Consider the following 22,569-nt stretch of genomic DNA (forward strand, 5'->3'; position numbering starts at 1 on the left):
CACCCAACACTGGCAGGTGAAATTGACAGCTGTTTTTTTAGTCACATACACTCACGCCTGGAGCAGGGGGACACCAAATGCCGTGCACTTGGGAACAGAGTAAACAGCTGGAGGCTGTGGGAGGCAGGCTTTGTAGTTTCAAGAGGGTGAGGTGCCCTCTGGTGCCTGCAGGAGGATGTGATTGGCTTATTTGAATAATTCCATGAGCTGGCAGGGAACTGAAACCCACTACTCAGGGATCAGCAGGCACTGTGCTTGGTCCCCAAGATAAGGAGGGTTGTTTGGCTAGAAGACCTTATCTGTGGGAGCAGAGTGGGGATAGAAACTTGCAGTTAGGTCATTCCCCATTTCAACACAAAGTCAAGGCAGCACATAATATTACACCTTAATTTTAGGCCTTACAGGATTTCCCGTTGTGGCTCAGTGGGTTACAAATCTGACTAGTATCCATGAGGACTCGGGTTCAATCTTTGGCCTTGCTCAGTGGGTTAAGGACCTGGGTGTTGCCTTGAGCTGTGGTGTAGGTTGCAGACGAGGCTCCGATCTGGCGTTGCTGTGGTGTAGGCCGGCAGCTACAGCTCTGATTTAGCCTGTAGCCTGGGACTTTCCATATGCTGCAGATGAAGCCCTAAAAAGAAGAAAAAAATTTTTAGGAATTGCAGGAAGTCAGAACTTGACAAATGACTAGTGTAGTGCTGGTGAGTTTCCTAGTTCTTTTTTTCTCCTTTACTGCCTGACTTGAGATCAGTCTGAATCAGCAAAACTTCCAAAAGAAATCCTTCCTTCCATCCTGGGGATGAAGAAAAGAGGCCCCTGGGAACAGGAGAGTGTAGAAGCAGTCTCCCTTTTTTCTCTCCTAACCCTGCCCCCTGAGGGCAACATCAATCAAGTTGGCACTGTCACAGCAGGGCTGAGACTCAAGCACCTACCACCTTGAGAGAAAATCCATCTTTCTGCACAGAAGAATTTGAAAAGGGTCCTGTTCTGTAAAACTCAATGGAGGTATCCCAGTTCTTTTTTTCCTCCCTTTTATCTTAGCATTTCACCTGAAGGACAGGCTCAGTCACACTCTTGCACAACAAGTATTTCCTATCTTTCAGGCAAGAAGAACAGGGGAAAGGGGCCCTGGGAATCAGAGGGTGTAGAGGAAATCCTGGAGAGGAGAGACTGGAATTGACACTGGGCACTTCCCTAAGCTTCACATGTGAAGACACACCCACAGAAGCGTGGCAAGGACTTTGAGAGCTTAGCTGCATTATAAACTACTGCCAAGACTCAGATTAACCCAGAGTGGCTCATGCGAGGGACGGATCCAAATAACATAGTAAAGACTCTGAAAATTCAGCTGCCCTTCTGTATCTTGATTGTGGTGATATGAACTGTACACCAGACAGGATGAATTTTTCTGTATGTAAATTAAAAATTAAATTTAAAAAATGTTAAAACAAAACAAGAACCAACTGTGGGAAACAGAGAAGCAAAAATAAACTATTGAGGAGACTGTTGTAGCACTCAGGGAATACATGGCCTGGACTGCGGTGCAAATGGTGATTCGATGAGAAGTGCCTAAAACCAATAAAATTTTCTGTATAATTTTTCTAATCTTCAGCAGCAGTGACATTTGGAGTTGGATGATTCCTTGCTGTGGGTGGGTTGTCCTGTGCATTGTAGAATGTTTAGCAGTATCCTTGTTTTTTATTCACTAGATGCCAGTAGTGCCTCGCCAGGTGTGACAGCCCAAATGTGTCCAGACATTGTTAGGACACGAATGGCTGTTGAGAATGGCTGTTCTAGGTGACTGTCCTAAGCTTTGGTCCAGAGACCAAGCACCCCATTAATCCTCAGTGTCAGCTTATTTGGAACTGGCTTCAAGTGGTGATGGCCGAAGCCCAACATCTAAGACCATGAGATCCAAATTGCCCATGTGTTCAATTCTGCTGTTTGGTGATTATCTTAAACTTTGAAACTTAGAGTCATGGTGCTTATACCATTCCTCTTGATGTCTCCAAAACAGAGATAAATTTGATCTTCCAGGAAATAATGTGGGATATGGAAAGACCATATAGAATGAATGAAAGGGTGGGCAGCTCCAAGCAATATATATAATGAAGATAATTTTTTTAAATGTTAATATTTTTTTATTTTTATTTTTTGTCTTTTCAGGGGCGCACCCATGGCATATGGCGGTTCCCAGGCTAGGGATCAAATTGGAGCTACAGCTGCTGGCCACAGCCACAGCCACACCAGATCCGAGCCATGTCTGCGACCTACACCACAGCCCACGGCAATGCTGGATCCTTAACCTACTGAGCGGGGCCAGGGACCAAACCCGCAACCTCATGGTTCCTAGTTGGATTCATTTCCGCTGCGCCACAACGGGAACTCCACCATTTTTTGAATTGCTAATGAGACCTTCTCCTTGATCAGCATGAAGCATCTGTAAGCCTCAAAGGATAAACAGAACCGTGATATCAGTAATGCAAAAGAAAGCAAGCAGATTTTGACTACCAAAATAGGATTTTTGAATCTGGAGAAACACGGTAATCTTGAAAAAGCCAGACACTACCAAAAGAGAAAGATTTTATAAAATTGTAAAGCTCCATTAACATTTCAAAATCCAGACCTTGGCAAAACTTAAGGTGGCATTTAATATACGCCATATGGTGGAGAAAACTGAGGCTATGACATAAGGAAAGTACCTGCTGAGTGGGAAGGAGAGAAAGTCTCCTTTCTGATCTGGAGGAGCGTGGGAAGCACAGGCTCGGGTAAGTGCTACAGACAGGCAGTCACACCCAACCTGTTCTGGCTTCACCCCCAGGCTGAAGTGTCAAAAGTGGGGAGCTGGGAGGTGGTGGGAAAGTGGAAGAGATTGGAATGTGTTGTCCACTTTCCTTCCAGGAAAGGGGGAGAGGCCTTGCATTTGGCTTTGCCCCTCAGGAGCAACAGTGTTCAATGGCAGAGGGGGCCTAGTGAGGTTCTTAGTAGCCTCAGGGGATAAGTAGGAGAAGCCACATATTCATAGTTCCCTCAGGCGGTACTACTGGAGATAGTGAACAGTCTGGCAAACCAGCTAAACTAGTGCTTGAGGGCTTTACAACCAGAGGTAAGTAACTAGAACCCTGGACCTCAGGAGTGGTTGCCCCTGAGGCCACAAAAGGCCAAATAAAAGCTTCACCCTACTGAGGACTCACAGGTGTGCAGAACGTGGCCTCATTTTTCCCAGCCCTACCATGAATGCCCCATACAACCAGCTACCACCTTGGGGAGAAGCAAGAGAAGAGGGAGAAGAGACTAAAAGTTTTCTTAAAAGAGACCAGCCACCTAAAAGGGCCAATTAAACCTGAAGAGAATAATTCCTTTTTTTTTTTTTTTTTTTTTGCATTTTTCAGGACTGTACTCTCAGCACATGGAGGTTCCCAGGTTAGGAGCTACAGCTTCCGGCCTATACCAGAGCCACAACAACAACAGATCTGAGCCTCACCTGCAACCTACAGCACAGCTAATGGCAACACCGGATCTTTAACCCACTGAGCGAGGCCAGGGATCAAACCCATAAAGTTATGGTTCCTAGTCAGATTCGTTTCCACTGCGCCACAACAGAACTCCTAATTTCATACCATTAACTGATAAATTTAAGCTCCCAATGTCCTCTTTCACCCTCTGCTCTTCAATGGGGCAGAGATTCTAGAGCAAAATCACACCAGTTATAGGTAATAAAGAAGAGCCATTCTTTTTTTCCATCTGAGTTACACAGTTTTTGAGCCTCATATAGCTACTTTGTGCTGCCAAGTTATCTGATGGAGAAGAACCCCTCCTTTCCTCCCCTACTCCGGGAAAGAGGTGCTGAGCAGCTACAAGACATGTGTTACGTGCTGGTGGCACACATGTCAACTAGGTGTCATTCCTGCATACAGGGAGTTGGGACCTAATAGGCCAGATAGCTTTCACCAGGGTCAAGGGGACCCCATATAGATCCACACTTGGTGCTATGGGAGGGGCATCTCCTTAAGGGTTGGGAAGTGTCCAGGAGGGCTTCCCAGAGAAGGGAATATCAGAGCTGAGTCTTAAGAACAGCTAAAATTTGCCAGGAGAAGGGGGAGGAAAGAAAAAAGGGCTTTTTAGGCAAAGGAAGAGCTTATGTACAGAGCTGTGATGATTAATTTTATGTTTCAACTTGACTTCTCCACATGTTGCTCAGATTCAACCTTACTTCTGGGTGTGTCTGTGAGTTGTCTCTGGATGAGATTAGCATTGAATTAGTGCACTTGGCAAAGTCGATGTCCCTCCCCCTTGTGGGTAAGCATCATCCAATCCGTTGAGAGCATCAATAGAACCAAAGGCAGAGGAAGGAGGAATTTACACCACCTCCCTTCCCTGCCCCCCATTTCTCCCTGCATGCCTGCTTGAGCTGGAACAGCGGTCTTCTCTGCCCTTGCACTGGGATTTACGCCATCAATTCCCTGGGTTCTCAGGCTTTCAGACTTGGACTGAATCACCCCACTAACTTTCCTGGCTCTCTGGCTTGTAGATGACTGACTGTGAGACCTCCTGGCCTCCATCATCATGTGAGCTAATCCCTCATAATAAATCTGACTCTCCCTGTCCCTCTCTGGAGAATCATGACTAATACAATGGCCCATCCTGGGATCCTCAAATAGTTTCTTTCACTGATATTAAAATTCATTTTCCCCCAACATTTTAACTTCTCTGAAATCAGGATGTACCTAACATTCCATGGCATTTTCCAATTTTGTTCTTGGTGATACATAAAAGTGAGGCTTAAAGCAGCCTAAATAGATGAAGTTTAAGTTTGGGGCCGCTGGCTTGCATAGGCTCCTTCTAAGGCCTTATACTTAACTCTGTATTTTGTGTTTGCCCTCTTAGAATGGACCCCCAAATAGTATGTACTTCAGGCCACACATACATGCATCTCTACTGTGTTTCTGAAGATTGGTGATTCAGTAGGTCTAAAATTAGTATTTGGAGGGGATGAAGGAAGAGGAAGAGGGATGAGTGATAAAAGACTGGAGACTGAGGAACTAATTTCAGTGAATGACAGCTCCATCCACTCATCTAGTGGAAGAAGCTAGAAACTTCAACTCTTGCTTCTCTCATGCCCCACATCTAGTCCATCATTAGGTCCCATATGCTCCTGTGACAGAGTGCTGGTTCTCCTTCAAGCTCTGTTTCCTCCTTCTAGTTTTAGCTGGACACGTGGCCACCCTGAACAAAGACTATTTGCCAGCCTCCCTTCCATTTAAATGTGAACGTTTTGGCCAATGTGTGGTGTACCCTTAGAGGTTCCTTAAATTGACGTGGTATCTCATTCTTCCTCTTTTTCCTTCTTCCTGCTAGCAGGGATATAGACATGGTGGCTGGAGCTACAGCAGGCATTTTGGACCATGAGGCAACCTTAGGAATGGTGGGGACTACACATGGTGGAACAAAATAGAAGCCTAAGTCCCTTGCAGCATGGAACACTATATCAGTTCTGTATAACCAACTTCTGGATTTTTACCTGAAAGAGAAATAAACTTCTATCTCAAGTAAGATACTGTTATTTATTTAATTATTTAGTCACTCACAGTTGAAATCACTTCTAACTAATAAATCCACTTCCCTGAAAGTCCTCATCACTTTCCTAATCAGAGTTACCAGTATTTTTTGTCTGGACTTTTGAAAGAATCTATTAGTTGATATCCCCATATTCAATCATATCCATCCCAGCCTCCTTCCAATGGGTTTTCTACATAACAGTTCAAGTGATTGATTCAATATGCAAATAAGGTGTCACTCTTGGTTTTACTCTGCCTAAGCTGCCATAATAGAACATGGCAGACTGGTGACAAAGACAAAAGAAATTAATTTTCTCACAGTACTAGACACTAAAGTCCAAGATCAAGGTGCCAGCAGGTTTTCTGGAAAGATTTCTCTTCCTTGGTTTGCAGGCAGCTGCTTTCTTGGGGTATCCTCACATGGCCTTTTCTCTGTACACATGTGCATAAAGAGCAATTTCTGGTATTTCTTCCTTTTTTTTTTTCTTTTTTTTTTAAATAAGGAGTCCCGTCCTATAGGATTAGGGTCCTATCCTTATGACTTTACGTAATTACTTTCTTAAAGGCCCTATGCCCAAATACAGTCACATTTGCAGGGTTAGGGCTTCAACATGTTAATTTCGGGTGGGGAGGATACAATTCAGTCTGTACAACTATCTTCTTCAATCATATTAGTGGCTTCTCATAGGTTAGTTGAGTAGTTAAAATGGCAAGACTCCTGTATGATCTGGGCCCCACCTATCCCTTCATGTTCATCTCATGCTCCTCCTTCCTATCCATGATTTAGTCATAGTGCCCTTTCATTTTCTCAGGTATGCTGTGATTTTCCCACCTCAGGACTTTTGCACATGCTGCAGCTTCTGTCCTAAATGCTCTTTATCCTCTCACAGCCCTTTGCTTGGAAAACGTCTCTCCATCAGCTCTCAGATCAATCATCTGTTCTTTAGGGAAGCTTCCCCTGATCTTCTTTGTATTTCCCCATTTTCCCTTTATATGCTCTCATAGCCCCATGTACCTGTTTTTAATAGCACTTATATAATTTTGCCTTTATATTTTGCTCAAACTTCCTTAGTTAATATTTGTCTTTTTCATTAGATGCTAAACTCTGTGAGAACAGAGATATATCACTTTTTGCTTATTATTGTATCCTTAAGGCTTTCGACAGTGTCTGGCAAATATCTGACATTCAACAAACATTTTCTGAATGAAGAAGTAAGAGGTAAGTGGCACTGGATCATGTAGAGCTAATTATGCCAAACAGGAACCTGGGACTTCATGCTCCAGGACATATAGCATGGCCACCATGAATTCTGAAAGTGGAGTGAAATAAGAGATGTGTTTAAAAAAAATCATTGTTTTTTCCAGGGCTGTATAGAATGTACTAGAAGGAATCTATGTTTGGAAGTAAAGTGGCAAGTTTCAATGGTTCTAGCAGTTATCCAGGTGGGAAATAAGGGCTTGAGTTAAATTTGTGTTAGCTGGTTTTCTTTTTTTGAGACTTCTTCAATGTGAGTCAGGTTGGGTCTGTTTTATCCACTGCTGGTTTGGGATTTGGCTTTAATAGCCTGGCTAGTGAATTATTCTTGTTCAACTTTTCCATCTTCTATAATATGTTGCTGCTGTATTTTATTTTCTGTTCTTGTTTTTGATTTCTTTTAAAAATCACTTTAATGTAGTTTTAGTGGAGTTTTTGGAGAAAGCAATGTTATAAGCATATGTTCAATATACCACTTTTCTTTTTTTGCTTTTTAGGGCCGCACCCAAGGCATATATATGGAAGTTCCCAGGCTCCAGGTCAAATGAGAGCTGCAGCTGCTGGCCTACTCCACAGCCACAGCAACATGGGATCTGAGCTGCAGCTGCGACCTACATCACAGCTCATGGCATTGCCAGATCCCTGACCCACTGAGTGAAGTTAGGGATTGAACCTGAATCCTCATGGATACTAGTCAGATTCGTTTCTGCTGTGCCATGATGGGAACTCCTCAATACACTACTTTAACTTGAAACTCCCTACATTTTTGTCATTATGAAAATTCTTTGTTGTTTATTGCAATAAAATTGCATCTCACATTAGCCTAGATTTTGTTAAGTGACAGTATCAAATGATGACAAAACTGAGGATTAAAGGGTAGGGGCATAAATTGGTACATTTCTGGAGAACAGTGTTTCTCCAAAGGCTTAAGACATATATACCTTTGGAACCAGAAATTTCACCTCTAGAAATTTATCCCAAGGAAATGATTTAGCCTTTAGTCACTGCAGTGTTGTCTGTAATAATTAAAAAATGTCCAATGATTGAGGGCTGATTAAATAAACTATTACTGGAGTTCCTAATGGGGCTCAGTGGTAATGAACCCAACTAGTATCCATGAGGACCTGGGTTCCATCCCTGGCCCTGATCAGTGGGTTAAGGATCCAGCATTGCCATGACCTGTGGTGTAGGCTGCAGACACCACTCGGATCCCAAGTTGCTGTGGCTGTGGTGCAGGCTGGCAGCTACAGCTCTGACTCGACCCCTAGCCTGGGAACTTTCATGTGCAGGAGATACGGCCCTAAAAAAGCAAAAAATAAACTATTACTTTCATAAGGCATATTTGTAGTCATTAAAAGTTACATTTCTGAACCTCACTCAGCACTGCCCCAGAGAATATGTAATACATCATGGTCACTCATGAAAGGATAGGTGAAGCTCACCTTCCTCCATCAGTAATTTTACTGGTGATTGGGGAGTGTGGAGAGACTACTAATTATCTACCCCTAGGTCCTTTCTCTCTTTCTTCCTTGGTAACAAAACTCTGATCTGTAGCAGGGCCCTGCTGCTCAGAATAAAAGACTGCATTTCCCTGACTCTGTGGTAGCTGGGTGTGGCCTTGCAACTACAGGCAAGTCAAGAAGATGTCAGTGGAAGCATTGTGAGAGACTTCCAGGGAGGCTACCCTGATGGAGTTGACTGATTGGAAGGCGTGGAGAGGAGCGGTGGGCATTCTGCTTCTTTCTGGTATTTAAAAACTGCTTGGTTAAAAAATTTCTATCTATGTCTTTTGGGGGGGGGGGAGAAAGAGGTGTCACTCTTGAACAAAGTGGGGGTAATCCAGGTATAACTTTATTTGGTATCTGTGGTACCTCCACAACCACGGATTCAACCAACTGGAGTGCAGTACTACATTATTCAATATAGAAAAAAAATCCACCCATAAAGTGGACCCTGTGTAGTTCAAACCTGCATTGTTCAAGGGTCAACTGTATTTACATATATAAGGCACATACAGACACACAATACATATTCAAAATTATCAAAGTGAGGGAGTTCCCATTGTGGTTCAGTAGGTCAAGAACCCTACAAAATGTTCTTGAGGATGTGAGCTGATTCCTGGCCTTGCTCAGTGGGTTAAGGATCTGGAGTTGTGGCGAGCTGCTGTGTAGGTTGAGGATGCAGCTCAGATCTGGTGTTGCTGTGGCACAGGCCAGCAGCTGCAACTCCAATTTGACTTCTAGCCTGGGAGCTCCCATATGCCACAGGTGCCGTTCTAACCTTTAAAAAAAAAAAATTAAAAATTAAGAAAATTGGAGTTACCGTCGTCGTGGTGCAGTGGTGAACGAATCCGACTAGGAACCATGAGGTTGCGGGTTTTGTCCCTGCCCTTGCTCAGTGGGTTAAGGATCCGGCATTGCTGTGAGGTGCGGTGTAGGATGCAGACGCAGCTCGGATCCCGCGTTGCTGTGGCTCTGGTGTAGGCCGAGGGCTACAGCTGCGATTTGACCCCTAGCCTGGGAACCTCCATATGCCGCTGGAAGCGGCCCTAGAAAACGCAAAAAGACAGACAAAAAAAAAAAAAAAAAAAAAAAAAAAAAAAAAAAAAAAGAAAGAAAGAAAAAGGGAAAGAAAAGAAAATTATCAAAGTGAAAATTAATACAAAAAACGTTCAGATATCTAATTCTAATTTGAGGGGTATATAGGGAAGAAAAAAAAGAAGTGGGTATGCGAGGGTGGTTGACTTATTTGAGAATCTTGACACCCAATTTTCCTCTAGCACTAAAAGCTGAGAGGACTCCTATAAAATGCTTGTGAGACTCGTTTTGGTGTTTCGTACAGTGCATACTCATAAGTTTTGTAGCAAAAACAGAGTAGGTGTGCGGTTATTTTATTTTGTAGAACTCCATATGCCGGCCCTCTCCTTCCTTCCAGGTCTGCCGCAGATCTAATATGTAGGATTACAGGATTTAGACTTTGTGGCGTGGATTTCGGACTGTGTCTCCTCTCTCTGGCATCTTACCTGAGTCCTGAACGCAGCTGGCACCAAAAGCAATTCAGAATTTGCCGCAGAAAAACGTGGACCTCAAAAACGTTGTCAAAGACGCTCTCGGGGTTCAGGGAATTTGAGCCAGGGGCGGGACGAGTCGGGGCCGCGTCCAAGCTCGCCCCGCCCCTTTGCGAAGCCAATAACTCGGGACGAGAGTGGGAGGGGTAGGGCAAGAAGGCGACCTCGTGATTGGCACGCCGACACCCGCAGCCTAAGAGGCTACCTCTGTATCTAGTCTACCAGAGCGCTAGGCAAGTGCAGATCTATAAAGTTTGTCCACTCCGGGGCACCGTAGTGCCTTTAACCCTGGCGGAGTGGGCGGGGCTGCGCTAGGCTGGGCTGGGCGGCTAGAGCCCGGCTCAGCTTTGGAGACCTGATGGCTGCGGTGTTTCTGGTAACGCTCTATGAGTACTCGCCGCTTTTCTATATTGCAGTGGTCTTTACGTGCTTCATCGTGACTACTGGCCTGGTGTTGGGATGGTAAGTGCCCCCGGACTAGGGGCAAGGGATGAAGGGGCGGACGGACAGCCAGAGAGTGGGGTCGCGGCGGTCAGCAGGGGGCAGAGGAGTTGGGAAGCTGGCTGGGCTGGCACCTGGGACTTTCGGAGAGTCGGTGCCGAGGCCTCTGACCAGCTCTGGGAAGAAAACAAGGTGGACACCGCACCTGCATCACTGCCCTGCCCTCACCGTGGGGTCCGCGTAGCTGCGAGCATCTGGCGGTGGTGCCGGGTTGAGGTATTTTACTCAGCTTTGTTTACAGGCGATAAGCAGCCAGTAAAGGGGCCTGGTCTTGGTGTTAGGATAGAGAGTTTGTACAACAGACTTCTGCCCTGGATCGGGGCCTACTGTGTGCCCGGAGCGAAACCGTCATCTGTGGTGCAATGCACGGACGTGGACAGCAAACCAAGTCGATTGTTGTTCTTCTGACCTGCGCTGAGGACTTGGCCTCAGATATTTCAGCGTAAATGTTTACCGTTTGAGAATTTAATGGTTTCTACACACATTCCACACTTTTTGAAGATATATTTAGATCGATAGGCCTATAAAGACGTAATTTTAGAGCTGGAAGAGACCTTAGAGATTATTTATGCTAAGGAGTAAGTAGGGGCACTTGACCTATTGGAGACTAGGAGAGTAGACGCTTAGATCCTCCCTGAGTATTTCTTCTAGCTCAGAGATCCTAAAATTTCTCTCTTGAGGAGATGCCATTGTATAAATGCAGCTAGTTGAAACATCTTACTGGTCCATCCATTGAGGAGAGAGACATGCGCTGGATTTTGAAGAATAGTGTTTTGAATAATAAATAGAGTTCAACGTGTATAGCAAAGAATAGAAGGCATTTCAGAGAATACATGAGCAGAGGGCCAGGGGAAACATGCTGGTGAATAGGGCAGACTGCTTATAATGAATTTAAAATTACCCTTTGGGAGTTCCCATTGTAGCTCAGCGGTAATGAATACAACTAGTATCCATGAGGACATGGGTTTGCTCTCTGGCCTTGCTCTAGGTTAAAGAGCCAGCGTTGCTGATGTAGGCCAGCAACTGCAGCTCCGATTTGACCCCTAGCCTGGGAACTTACATATGCCAAGGAGGGTGTGGCTCTAAAAAGCCAAAAAAAAAAAAAAAAAAAAAAAAGACCCTTTGATCACGTGTATATGACTATTTTAAAGAAAAGATGAGCCCTTGTCAGTTGCTGAAACTATGCCACCTTTAGGAACTAAGTAAAGTCTTAACATTTTTCCACACTGCTTTCCACCTGCTAGCAGTAGATTATAAAATTCCTTGTTGGTTGGTGGGGGAAGATTAAAATCTATTTTACACAAATTTGTTATTCTTTTTTTTTTTTTGTCTTTTTGTTTTGTTTTTAGGGCCACACCTGCGGCATATGGAGGTTCCCAGGCTAGGGACTAATCGGAGCTGTAGCGACTGGTCTACACCACAGCCACAGCAATGCCAGATCCAAGCCTCATCTGCGATGTACACCACAGCTCACGGCAACGCCGGATCCTTAACCCACTGGGCAATGCCAGGGATCAAACCTGCAAACTCATGGTTCCTAGTCAGATTCGTTTCTGGTATGTACTACGGGAACTCCAAATTTGTTATTCTTGACCCGTCAGATTTTCTTGCTATTGTTCACTTCGAAAAGTTCGTAATTGTGTTAGGAAGATGTTGCCCAAGTGAGAAAACTGTCTTAACGCAGGATATTTATTGACTTTAATGTTAGGGTCATTCTGTTCAAGAAATGTAATTTTCTTCCATTAAAGAAAACAAGTAACTAGTTGATAATTGTAGCCTTAAATTTTAATTTTCAATAGGCCTAATTATTTTAAAATTAGTTTTCACTTTGCCTAAGTCAGCTAATCAGGTATCTTAGGTATCTTTCTTTAGTATTGGGAAGAGGAAAATGAGTGAAGAGCACATTGATAGTGATGGTGGCATCTGTGGGTGAAGGGTGGTCAGGAGCCTCATGTTTGTAATGGTTAAAAGACAGACTTTAGACAGACCTAGGTTCAATTCTTGCCTCTGTCAATTTGAAGACTTGATTTGAAAACGTAATGATTACCTAACCACTCCATTTAAATGTGACTTTTGCAACGGTGGAACCCCAGACAACTGTAGAACTTTTGAAAGTCTGAACCAAACACTGCTCAGGCCACAAAACCATGTAAGTGCAGGTCACTTCCGTCTTGACTTGGGCCTAACCAGTCATCTTGAATCCAACCCAGCCGTTCTCTCCATCTGGGTTAGCTTTGCCTATGTAGATAAATTTTTTAGTAGTGTTAATTTGCTAACCTAAGCCAGGGCTACAGATTCATTGAGTAGAAACAATGAAAACCATCTAGATTTCATCAGAGTAACTTTCTTATTATTCCCCAGGCAGAAGATAAATCCATTAATCCACTATGCTTCTCTCCCTTGTCATTTTTTTTAACCTCTCAAAATAGAATCAGTCTTGGTCATCTGTCTCCTCTGTCATGTTTCTTGGCACTGCTGTGCGTTTCTTTCCCATTGCTTCTCTCCACTTTTCTTCTTGTCCACTTGCACTGTGTGGGAAAGGAGAAAGAACAGGAACATCTGATTATTGGACTCCTAGTAGCAATAGCAAAGAATTCATGCAACTGGAAGTATGTTATTTCTATTTAACTACATGATGGCTTCTGTGAGCTCTAATAGCTCACGTTTATTAAATTCTTGCTTTTTTCTAGGCACTTGTGCAGAAAGGAGACCCGAATGTCATATATATCCTTTAATGGTCTCAGATAATCAGTCCCCTTGACTCTGCAGGTACTCTCTGCTTCCTCTTGACTATAGATTATTGAGCTATCACCTCTCAGCTTCATACCACCCTTATATACTCTGCTTTGTGAATATGGGGCAGAACCTTTAAACCCCCTTTCTTTGCTGGCTCATTGCCTCTATGGGGCTTTGCCAATAGGGGAAGGGGAATGGAAGGCTAGAGGACTTGCTGCTTCTTGTTTGGTTCTTTTCCTCCTCTGTCTCGCCACAGCCATAATACTTCACTCTGGCATTAACAGTTGGTCTCAGTTTGTGGTTTTCCACTCCTAAGATTTTAGTACCTATTCCTCAGATCTGAATACCAGCTGCATGAGTATCTTTCCTCCAAATGTCTAAGCTGTGATAATCCTCTTTCCTCTATTCCTTGTCCTAGGAGCAATAGTTGTTTCCTGCTGTTGCTACTTTTTTGATACTCAGTGTCCCCTTTTGCTTTTTCAGTCCTTCAACATCTGGTTAACAATTTTTATATTAAATTACCCTTTTAAAATAACTAGTGTGGTTTTGGTTTCTTTCTTTCTTTCTTTTTTTTTTTTTTTGTGTGTGTGTGTGTCTTTTTGTCTTTTTTTTGTTGTTGTTGTTGTTGTTGCTATTTCTTGGGCCGCTCCCACGGCATATGGAGGTTCCCAGGCTAGGGGTTGAATCAGAGCTGTAGCCACCGGCCTACACCAGAGCCACAGCAACGCGGGATCCGAGCCGCGTCTGCAACCTACACCACAGCTCACGGCAACGCTGGATCGTTAACCCACTGAGCAAGGGCAGGGACCGAACCCGCAACCTCATGGTTCCTAGTCGGATTCGTTAACCACTGCGCCATGACGGGAACTCCCTGGTTTTGGTTTCTTAACTGGACTGACAAATATATTAAGAAATTGTTACTCAGGCGTTCCTGCTGTGGTGCAGCGGTTTAAGAATCCAACTGCAGTGGCTTGTGTCACTGCAGAGGTGCAGGTTCAATCTCCAGCTCTGTGCAGTGGGTTAAAAGGTCCAGCATTGCCAGCAGCTGTGGTGTAGGTCTCAGCTGTGGCTTGGATTTAATCCCTGGCCCAGGAACTTCCTTCCATATGCCACAGATGTGGCCATAAAAAAAAAAAAAAAAATGTTGTTACTCAGAATGGGATCCTGACTGAGTGGAGTGGGGTGGGGGGGAACCTTCAAGGATGGAATTTGTGTTAGGTTATTTCTTCAGCTCCTTGCCAATGGGAAATATGATTCTAGTTATCCATGACACATGTTGGCATCATAATTAATCAAATCACTACCTGTGTTTTATTGTGATTAAATGATTTCTGAAGTAGGTGCCTTGGGGGACCAAGGGGCTAATGTACATGACAATTATGATAGTAATGAGACTACAGGGACTGAGGGGTGGGTGGGATGGTTGCTCTCAAGATCACTGGAGCACTTACAGAAAGAAAATAAGCTCAGGTCTTTAAACTCTCAGTAAAAGAATTAAAGAATTAGAGTTTTTATGGTTTTAAAGCACTTTGCCTCATGTAGCCACAAAGCTAAAAATTGACCACAGATTTAATTGTGCTGGTGTTAGAATTACACAGCCTTGATGATGATGTCTCATTTAGGACACTGACTGCAAAGAAGTAAAGCCCTGAGACTTGGAATGGCAACATCTAAATAGACATGGAGAGAGCTGAGAATCTTGAAACCCCAGTCACTCTGAGCCTCCCTAGTGGATGGAAGCAGCTTGCTTTCGTTGTCAGAAAACTAGCCTTCCCTTGTCTGAAGATCCCGTAATAACCTCCTCTAGGGCAGTTGGTGTGTAAAGGGTACCTATACTCAAGACCTACCTCTATTACCTTTTGCCACAAGGCCCAAATCGCTTCATGCTGCATAGGACAGAGACAAAAATCTGACCCAGTTAGAAAGAGCCTAGCCTCAAAAAGAATTGCAAAAGTTTGCTAATTTGTATCACTGTGAATTTGGGTAATATGTGTGAGAATGGAGTGTAAGTAGGTCAGGCCAAGGAGGATATAATGTAGCAGTAGATCAGTTTACATTTACTGATGTGGGTGTATTCTCAAAAGAAAAAAATCAGAGTCTAAAGTGTTTACTCATACTTGGCTGACTAAAACGTGGACTCAAAGGTACCCTATATTTAATAAGTTTGATGGAGTTCCCATTGTGGCTCAGCAGGTTAAGAACCTAACATTGTGTCTGTGAGGATGCCGGTTTGATCCTGGCCTTGCTTAGTGGGGCTCAGTGGGTTAAGGATCCAGAGTTACCGCAAGTTGTGAAATAGATTGCAGATGTAGCTCGGATTCGCATTGCTGCGGCTGTGGCATAGGTAATAGAGGTAGGTCTTGAGTGTAGGCACCTATAGGGTTAGGGTTAAAAAAGCAGTTGCAGCTTTGATTTGACACCTAGCCCAAGAACTTTCATGTGCTACAGATGTGGCCCTAAAAATATTTAGGAAAAATAAACAAACAAACAAACAAATGAGGTTGAGATGCTAGAACTTTCCTGGCATAATGAAGAAGGAATCTGAAGGCTTCGAAAGATAGGAATATTGGAATGGATTTATTGTGTGCAACCTGCACATCTAACTTGTACTGCATCCTTCAAGAGGACACAGGAGATAACACCTTGCAATGACACTGAGGAAAGACTAGTATCCTTGAAAATCTCTGGCGCCTGTCCTCTATAGGCCATTTGTGATGGTGGGAGATGCTGCCATTAAGGTGGACTTCCTGATCAGAGATCCAGTGCAACACATAACTGCAAGAGTCAAGGTGGAAATATGTCCCATAATAGTCAGTGGAGGACAAAGCAGAGAATGTTTGACCAGCAAGGATCTTTGACAGTGCATAATGGATTACAGTGTCCTTAGGAATAAAATAGACAGGTGGTCAACTAAATACTACATGAACTACATAGATTTATTTATTTTTTTTCCTATACGCTGCAAGTAGGGGCATACTTGCGGCGTATAGGAGTTCCCAGGCTAGGGATTGAATCGGAGCTGCAGCTACTGGCCTATACCATAGCCACAGCAATGCAGGATCCAAGCTGCACCTGTGACCTATACCATAGCTCACAGCAATACTGGATCCTTACCCACTGAGCGGGGCCAGGGATTGAACCCATGTCCTCATGAATACTAGTCAGATTCATTACTGCTGAGTCACAACGGGAACTCCCAAATCTATTTCTCTTGTGCTACTTTGTTCCCTATTACACTTTGCCAGTAGGGATGCTAGAAAGAGTCTGGAAGGCTGGAGGAGGAAGAAGGAACTTCGTATTCACCATTTGCTTCCTTTTCCTGGTCTACATTCCTGCACCACTGGCCATCACCCTGGCAGTAAGAGTTGGCCTCTGTAGCTGCAGTTTATTTTAGTTTACAGTTTTTCTTCATACCTTGAGCCAGCCTTATTTACTCCTTCAGAAATATCAGCACCATCTGGCCAGCACTCCTGCTGCAAAAGCTTGGGTCCAGCTCTGGGGGATTCTTTCTCCAAGCTTCTAAACTGTAATAATCCCAACTCTTCCCTTTGTTTCCTCAGCCTAAGGAGGGATAACCGCTTCTTGCTAGAATACCTCAGTGTCCTCACCCCCTTGTCTTTTCAGTCCTCCAGTATTTGGTTAATTATTTTTTATGTTAAATTCTTTGTCTAAATAACTGATGTGGTTTCTCTCTCCTGCCAACTCTGCCTGATACACTGACCTTGACTATTTCTCCTCTCACTTGTTGAATGCAGTATGTTGTGTGTGTGTGATAAATTGGTGATGAGGTACAGATTCCTTCTTAGGAAAAGAATATAGCTTTATTTTGTCTTTGTTTAGGGTAAAAAAATTTGACACTTCTATTGGCAAGAAATTTCTTGGGACAATCTAGAAGAGAACACAAAACTGTTAGAAATGTCATTTCAGATCTTAATAGGGCCGTAAGATAACTTATTTTAACCTTCTTTTTACAATTAAAAGTACAGAATTTTAGAGCTTGAGTCAAGTCACTGAAAATCTGTTAGAACAGCAGTTTCCTAAAAAACAACCTTCTTCCCTACCAAGGGTTTCCCCAGGAATGTTTTTTTATATCCTGATCCGGTCTCAGTGTCCAACCAGCCATGTGAGGCCAACTTTGCACAGAAGAGAAGGCCCTCCAGATTAACTGCCTGTGTGTTTTCTAATTGGCTTAAGAACTCAAGGCTGAAGAAGTGATAAAAATTGTTTACTGCTGAGCTTGAAACTGTAGCCTCAAAGTAACCTTTATTCATGAGGGACTCCATGAGACTCCAGCAATGAAGAGAGCTGATTGAGCTGATGACAGGAAGCTTAGGAAGTGTGTGTAGGTTAAGACATTGTATAGGCAATGGGACAAAGTGTGGACAGGATTGGAAGTCCCCAGATTACTGCTGGGCTGGAAGTTTAAGCAGTATGAACAGGTGCTACAAACACTTTAGAAATGGGAAAAACCAGAATTATAGAAAATTCCAGGAGGATTAAGTATGAAATTGTAACAGTAAAGAGAATAGAAAATTCTCTTAATGGAAAAAAGGGCGGAGGTGAGTTTATTTAAAAGAGAAAGTAATGAATGTTAAGAAATGTTTGTTTACTTGACATTCCATCACTAACAGTTGCCAAAATGAGTTGAAGTGCAAGAAGATAAAAATGGAATTGGATTGAAAAGAAAAGTGGTCAATTTTCTATTTTATTCTTTCTTCCAGTGTCATATTAGCCATGATCTGATACACAGGGCATCAGTGTCTTTATTCAAGTTTTTGACTAAAAATAGAAAAGGCCAGATGTAAGGATGGTGGCCAGAGTCACATTGCTGGGTCTACTTAGTAGTATTTTCCATTTTTCAGCACCAATTATGGATTTCTGTTTAGGTGGTATTCAGTGTTTAACCTTATTCCAAATTGTTTCTGCACATTGGCTTTTGAGTACATTAAAGATAGAAATATTGGTCCACATCCAATAAGATTAAACTTTGAAAATTGTGGATTTTTATGCAAAAAGCCAAGTTCACATTGGGTCAGGTATGTGAAAAGGTTTAGGATTATTCTAGACTGAAAGCTCAACATGAGTCATTAGTATATCAGCTAACATGATCTTAAACTACTTTAAGCATGATGTTTAGAGCAAGAGGTGTGGTCAGTTTATTGATATTGTCCAATTACACAGTAATTCTACCCTTCCCACCTCCTGTTTTCCTCTCAAAGCATGAGGATATCAAGGGAACAGAGCTGGCAAAGTCAAATAAGGACCCAGAGCGGTGACATAGTGCTGGCTGCTCTGTTCATGCTTGGTTAGCTCCTCTAAGAGGACAAGAATATAAAAATGTCTGAGATTGTAATTCAGAAGTGTAGCAGTGTTAGGACATAATTCACATAAGGCAGTAATGAAAAGCCAAAGAGCAAAAACATTAACCTTAAAGGAAGAGGTTAATAACTATTGTATTAAAATTAAGAACTGTGTTCATCAAAAGATACCAATATGAATGTAAAAAAGGCAAGGTGTAGAAGGGCTGATATTCCATTAAAGGGCTCATATTCAGAACATATAAGAATTTCTACAAATAAGAAAAAATAAAGACAGACCAATAGAAAAACAGGGAAAGGGAGTTCCTGTCGTGGCTCAGTGTTTAATGAATCTGACTAGGAACCATGAGGTTGCGGGTTCAATCCCTGGCCTCACTCAGTGGGTTAAGGATCCGGTGTTGCCGTGAGCTGTGGTGTAAGTTGAAGACGAGGCTTGGATCTGGCGTTGCTGTGACTGTGGAGTAGGCCAGCGGCTACAGCTCCGATCTAGACCCCTAACCTGGGAACCTCCATGTGCCTTCAGTGCGGCTCTAGAAAATGAAAAAAAGACAAAAAAGAAAAAAGAAAAACAGGGAAAGATTTTAAAGTGCTTTCACAAAAGAAGCTGTCAAAGTAACCATAAACATAAGCTGTGCTCAGCCTCATTAGTCTTCAGGAAAGTAGAAATTAAAACCATAACACAGTGCCTCCACATACCTACCAGGATGGCTAATAATGTTTTGGCAAGGATATGGTGCTAGAGGGAGCCCTCATTCATTGCTGGTGAAGTGTGAACTGATACTACTACAGAGAACAGTTGTTAACATTATTCACCAAAGTTGAAGAAATGGCCAGAAATTCCATTCTTTTTTTTTAATTTAAATGATTTTTTTTTTTGGTTATAGCTGGTTTACAGTGTTCTGTCAATTTTCTACTGTACAGCAAGGTGACCCAGTCACAGAAATTCCATTCTTAACAGAAATGTGTGTACATGTATGTACACTGACAGCCCTGTATGAAAAGGTTCATATCAGCATTATTCATAATGGCCAAGATGTGAGAACAACTTAAATGTCCATTAAGAGTGGAATAATCGGAGTTCCCGTTGTGGCGCCGTAGTTAACGAATCCGACTAGGAACCATAAGATTGCGGGTTTGGTCCCTACCCTTGCTCAGTGGGTTAACGATCCAGCGTTGCCGTGAGCTGTGGTGTAGGTTGCAGACGCGGCTCGGATCCTGCGTTGCTGTGGCTCTGGCGTAGGCCGGTGGCTACAGCTCCGATTCAACCCCTAGCCTGGGAACCTCCATATGCCGCGGGAGCAGCCCAAGAAATAGCTAAAAAGACAAAAAAAAAAAAAAAAAAAGAGTGGAATAATCAAGTAGATTAGGGTATGTTTATATAATAGAATATTATACGGCCAGAAAATGCAATAAGTATAGATATAAGAATGAATCTTCAACATAATGTTATAAAATAGGAAATAAAATTGTACACACATGCTTCCACTTATATAGTTCAGAAACAGGTATGCTAAATTATAATAACTGAAGTCAAGATACAGAAAGAAGGGGTAGTACATGGGAGGTGATGCAAGGAGACTTTCTGACGATATTGTTTTCCTTACCGAGTAACAGTTATTTTGTTATTCAGAAAAGTATTTTGTGGGAGTTGGCTAAATATTACATTTAAAATGTAATTCACTGTATTAAGTTAAAAAAGAAAAACCATAGGAGTTCCCATCGTGGCGCAGCAGAGACGAATCCAACTAGGAACCATGAGGTTGTCAGTTCAATCCCTCACCTTGCTCAGTGGGTTAAGGATCTGGTGTTGCCGTGAGTTGTGGCATAGGTCGCAGATGCGGCTCGGATCTGGCGTTGTGGCTCTGGCGTAGGCTGGTGGATCTGCTGAACCCCTAGTCTGGGAACCTCCATATGTTGCAGGTGAGGCCCTAAAAAGACAAAAGACAAAAAAGAAAAAAAGAAAGGAAAAGTATTTTGTGTACTTTTTTATATGTATGTTATCCTTCACAATAAAAAGATTACATAAGATTAAAAGGCCAAAGATTTGAGCAAGATTAATAACAACAATTCTAAAAGGATATTAGATAATGTAGATCCAAGATTAAGCATGAGGCAGAGAAATTTAAAAATCTAGAAAGAAGAGTTTCTTTTAATAATAGGTGTGCTTAGCCAGCTGTTGATGTAATGCTGGGCCAAGCGGCCTTGGATAAGCATGCTTAAGGAGAAGCAGTACTTTACATGTCAAATTATTTGCTCCACTCTGAGGTGTATACAAAAAAGCCTCAGGGCAGGTATGGTGTATCCTCCTACAACAGTGATTTTATGTAAAGACTTGGAGAGATGGTACTTTTATATTAAAACTGGATACATCATGGAGTATATAAAGCATATTAGAAAGGAATTTCACACTCTCAATGGGCTGCTTCCAGATATTTTCCCAAAGTCTTTTGGGGTTTCAGGCCCTTATACTTTAAAGGATTCTTTAATTGAAATTTTCAGGTACAGCATTATAGAGTACCTGAAATAATGGTACCTGAATCTACAATAGAAATGAACACCATGAAATCTAAATTCTTGTTTTTTCTTTTTTTGTCTTTTGTCTTTTGAGGGCCGCACCTGTGGCATATCAAGGTTCCCAGGCTAGGGATCTAATCAGAGCTGCAACTGCCAGCCTGTGCCACAGCCACAGCAATGCCAGATCTGAGCCACATCTGTGACCTACACCCCCACTCATGGCAACGCCAGTTCCTTAACCCACTGAGTGAAACCAGAGATCGAACCTGCAACCTCATGGTTCCTAGTCGGATTTATTTCTGTTGCACCACGATGGCAACTCCTGAATTCTTGTTTTACTACTGGTAATGTGGGCATAAAGAATCAGGCAGTGAGGGTACAAAAATGGTGGGGCAAAGTGGGGAGAATTATATAATGAGGAAGGGGCTCGGGAGTGTAATGAGGAGTATGTATAGAATGGTGTTTTTTCTTTGCTATTTTTTTTTTCCATTCCAAGGGATGAAGAAAAAAAGGGAATGTTTAGGGCTGTCATAGGAAGGTTATTCCTTGTGTCCTCCCACTCCATATGCCCAACTTGACCTCTAAAAGGCACTGGGGCAAATGTGAGCAGTAGAGACAAACGCTGTAGGGATCCTTAACCTGATGAACCGCCAGGGGATTCCTACACACTGGACTTTAGCAAGCACGTTTTCTGGACATATTGAGAAGATTGTAAGGTTTTTCTTTTTCTTTCCTTTTTTTTTTTTTTTTTTGCTTTTTAAGGCTGCACTCATAACACATGGAGGTTCCCAGGCTAGCGGTCCAATTGGAGCTATAGCTGCTGACCTACGCCACAGCCACAGCCACAGCCACACCAGATCTGAGCCACATCTGCAACCTATACCATAGCTCATGACAACGCCAGATCTTTAACCCACTGAGCGAGGACAGGGATTGAACCCGCAACTTCATGATTTTTAGTTCGATTCATTTCTGTTGCACCACAATGGGAACTCCTATGGTTTTTCTTTTTTAATTTGTTAATACAGTGAATTACATTACATTTTAAATGTAATATTAAGCCAACCTTGCTTTCCTGAGATAAACCTTACTAGGTGTCAACATAGTAACCTTTAACCTTTTTTTTTTTTTTTTTTTTTTGGCCATGCCTCAGCAAGTGGAAGTTCCTGGTCCTGTGACTGAACCTGAGCCACAGCAGTGCCAATGCCAAATCCTCCACTGCTAGGGAACTCTTTAACCTTTTTATATATTGTTGGATTTGCTAATATTTTGTTAGGAATTTTTGCATTTATGTTCCTGAGTGATATTCATTTGTAGTTTTCTTGTATTACTTCTTCCCCTTCTCTGCAGACCTTATATATGTTGGGCTACTTGATGAAACTGTCCATCAGCTCACTGATGTTTTGGGATTTTGTTCAGCCTTTTTTTTTTTGTATTTCATATTGAATACTTTCTGTTGCTATGTCTTCACATTTACTCACCTTTTGTTCTGTAATGTCTAACCTGCTGCAATTCTCATCCAGTGCATTTTTCATCTAAAATATTGTATTTTTCATTTTCAGAAGTGGATTTGAGTCTTTTTGTATCTGCTGCATCTCTGTATATTATCCTAATCTTATTTTC

At 42.6% G+C, this 22,569-nt stretch overlaps 1 protein-coding gene across 14 annotated transcripts in view; it reads left to right on the forward strand.

Annotated features, from left to right (window-relative positions):
- The window catches only part of CGRRF1 (cell growth regulator with ring finger domain 1), a 40,452-nt gene that overhangs the window by 3,254 nt on the left and 14,629 nt on the right, over positions 1-22,569 (forward strand). For 2 of the 14 annotated variants that reach the window (XR_014819351.1, XM_021102210.2), the window contains exon 1: positions 10,191-10,339. The exons of 1 other annotated variant lie outside the window; for it this stretch is intronic. Coding sequence is in view for 1 of the 13 variants with exons in the window: in XM_021102210.2 (XP_020957869.1) it covers positions 10,236-10,339 (104 nt within the window). In the remaining 12 variants the exon portion in view is untranslated. Of the gene's footprint in view, positions 1-5,355; positions 5,547-6,709; positions 6,775-8,364; positions 8,557-10,190; positions 10,340-10,389; positions 10,595-13,068; positions 13,148-22,569 lie in introns of those variants that run through there. 11 more of the 14 variants (XM_084981552.1, XM_084981556.1, XM_084981561.1 and 8 more) reach the window with 11 other exon arrangements.

The sequence above is a fragment of the Sus scrofa genome, chromosome 1 (genome assembly GCF_054392235.1).
Source record: "Sus scrofa isolate SSC_HxYL_T2T_F1_AM1 chromosome 1, Sscrofa_HxYL_maternal_Yorkshire_Landrace_v2.0, whole genome shotgun sequence".
In the NCBI taxonomy this organism is placed as follows: Eukaryota; Metazoa; Chordata; class Mammalia; order Artiodactyla; family Suidae; genus Sus; species Sus scrofa.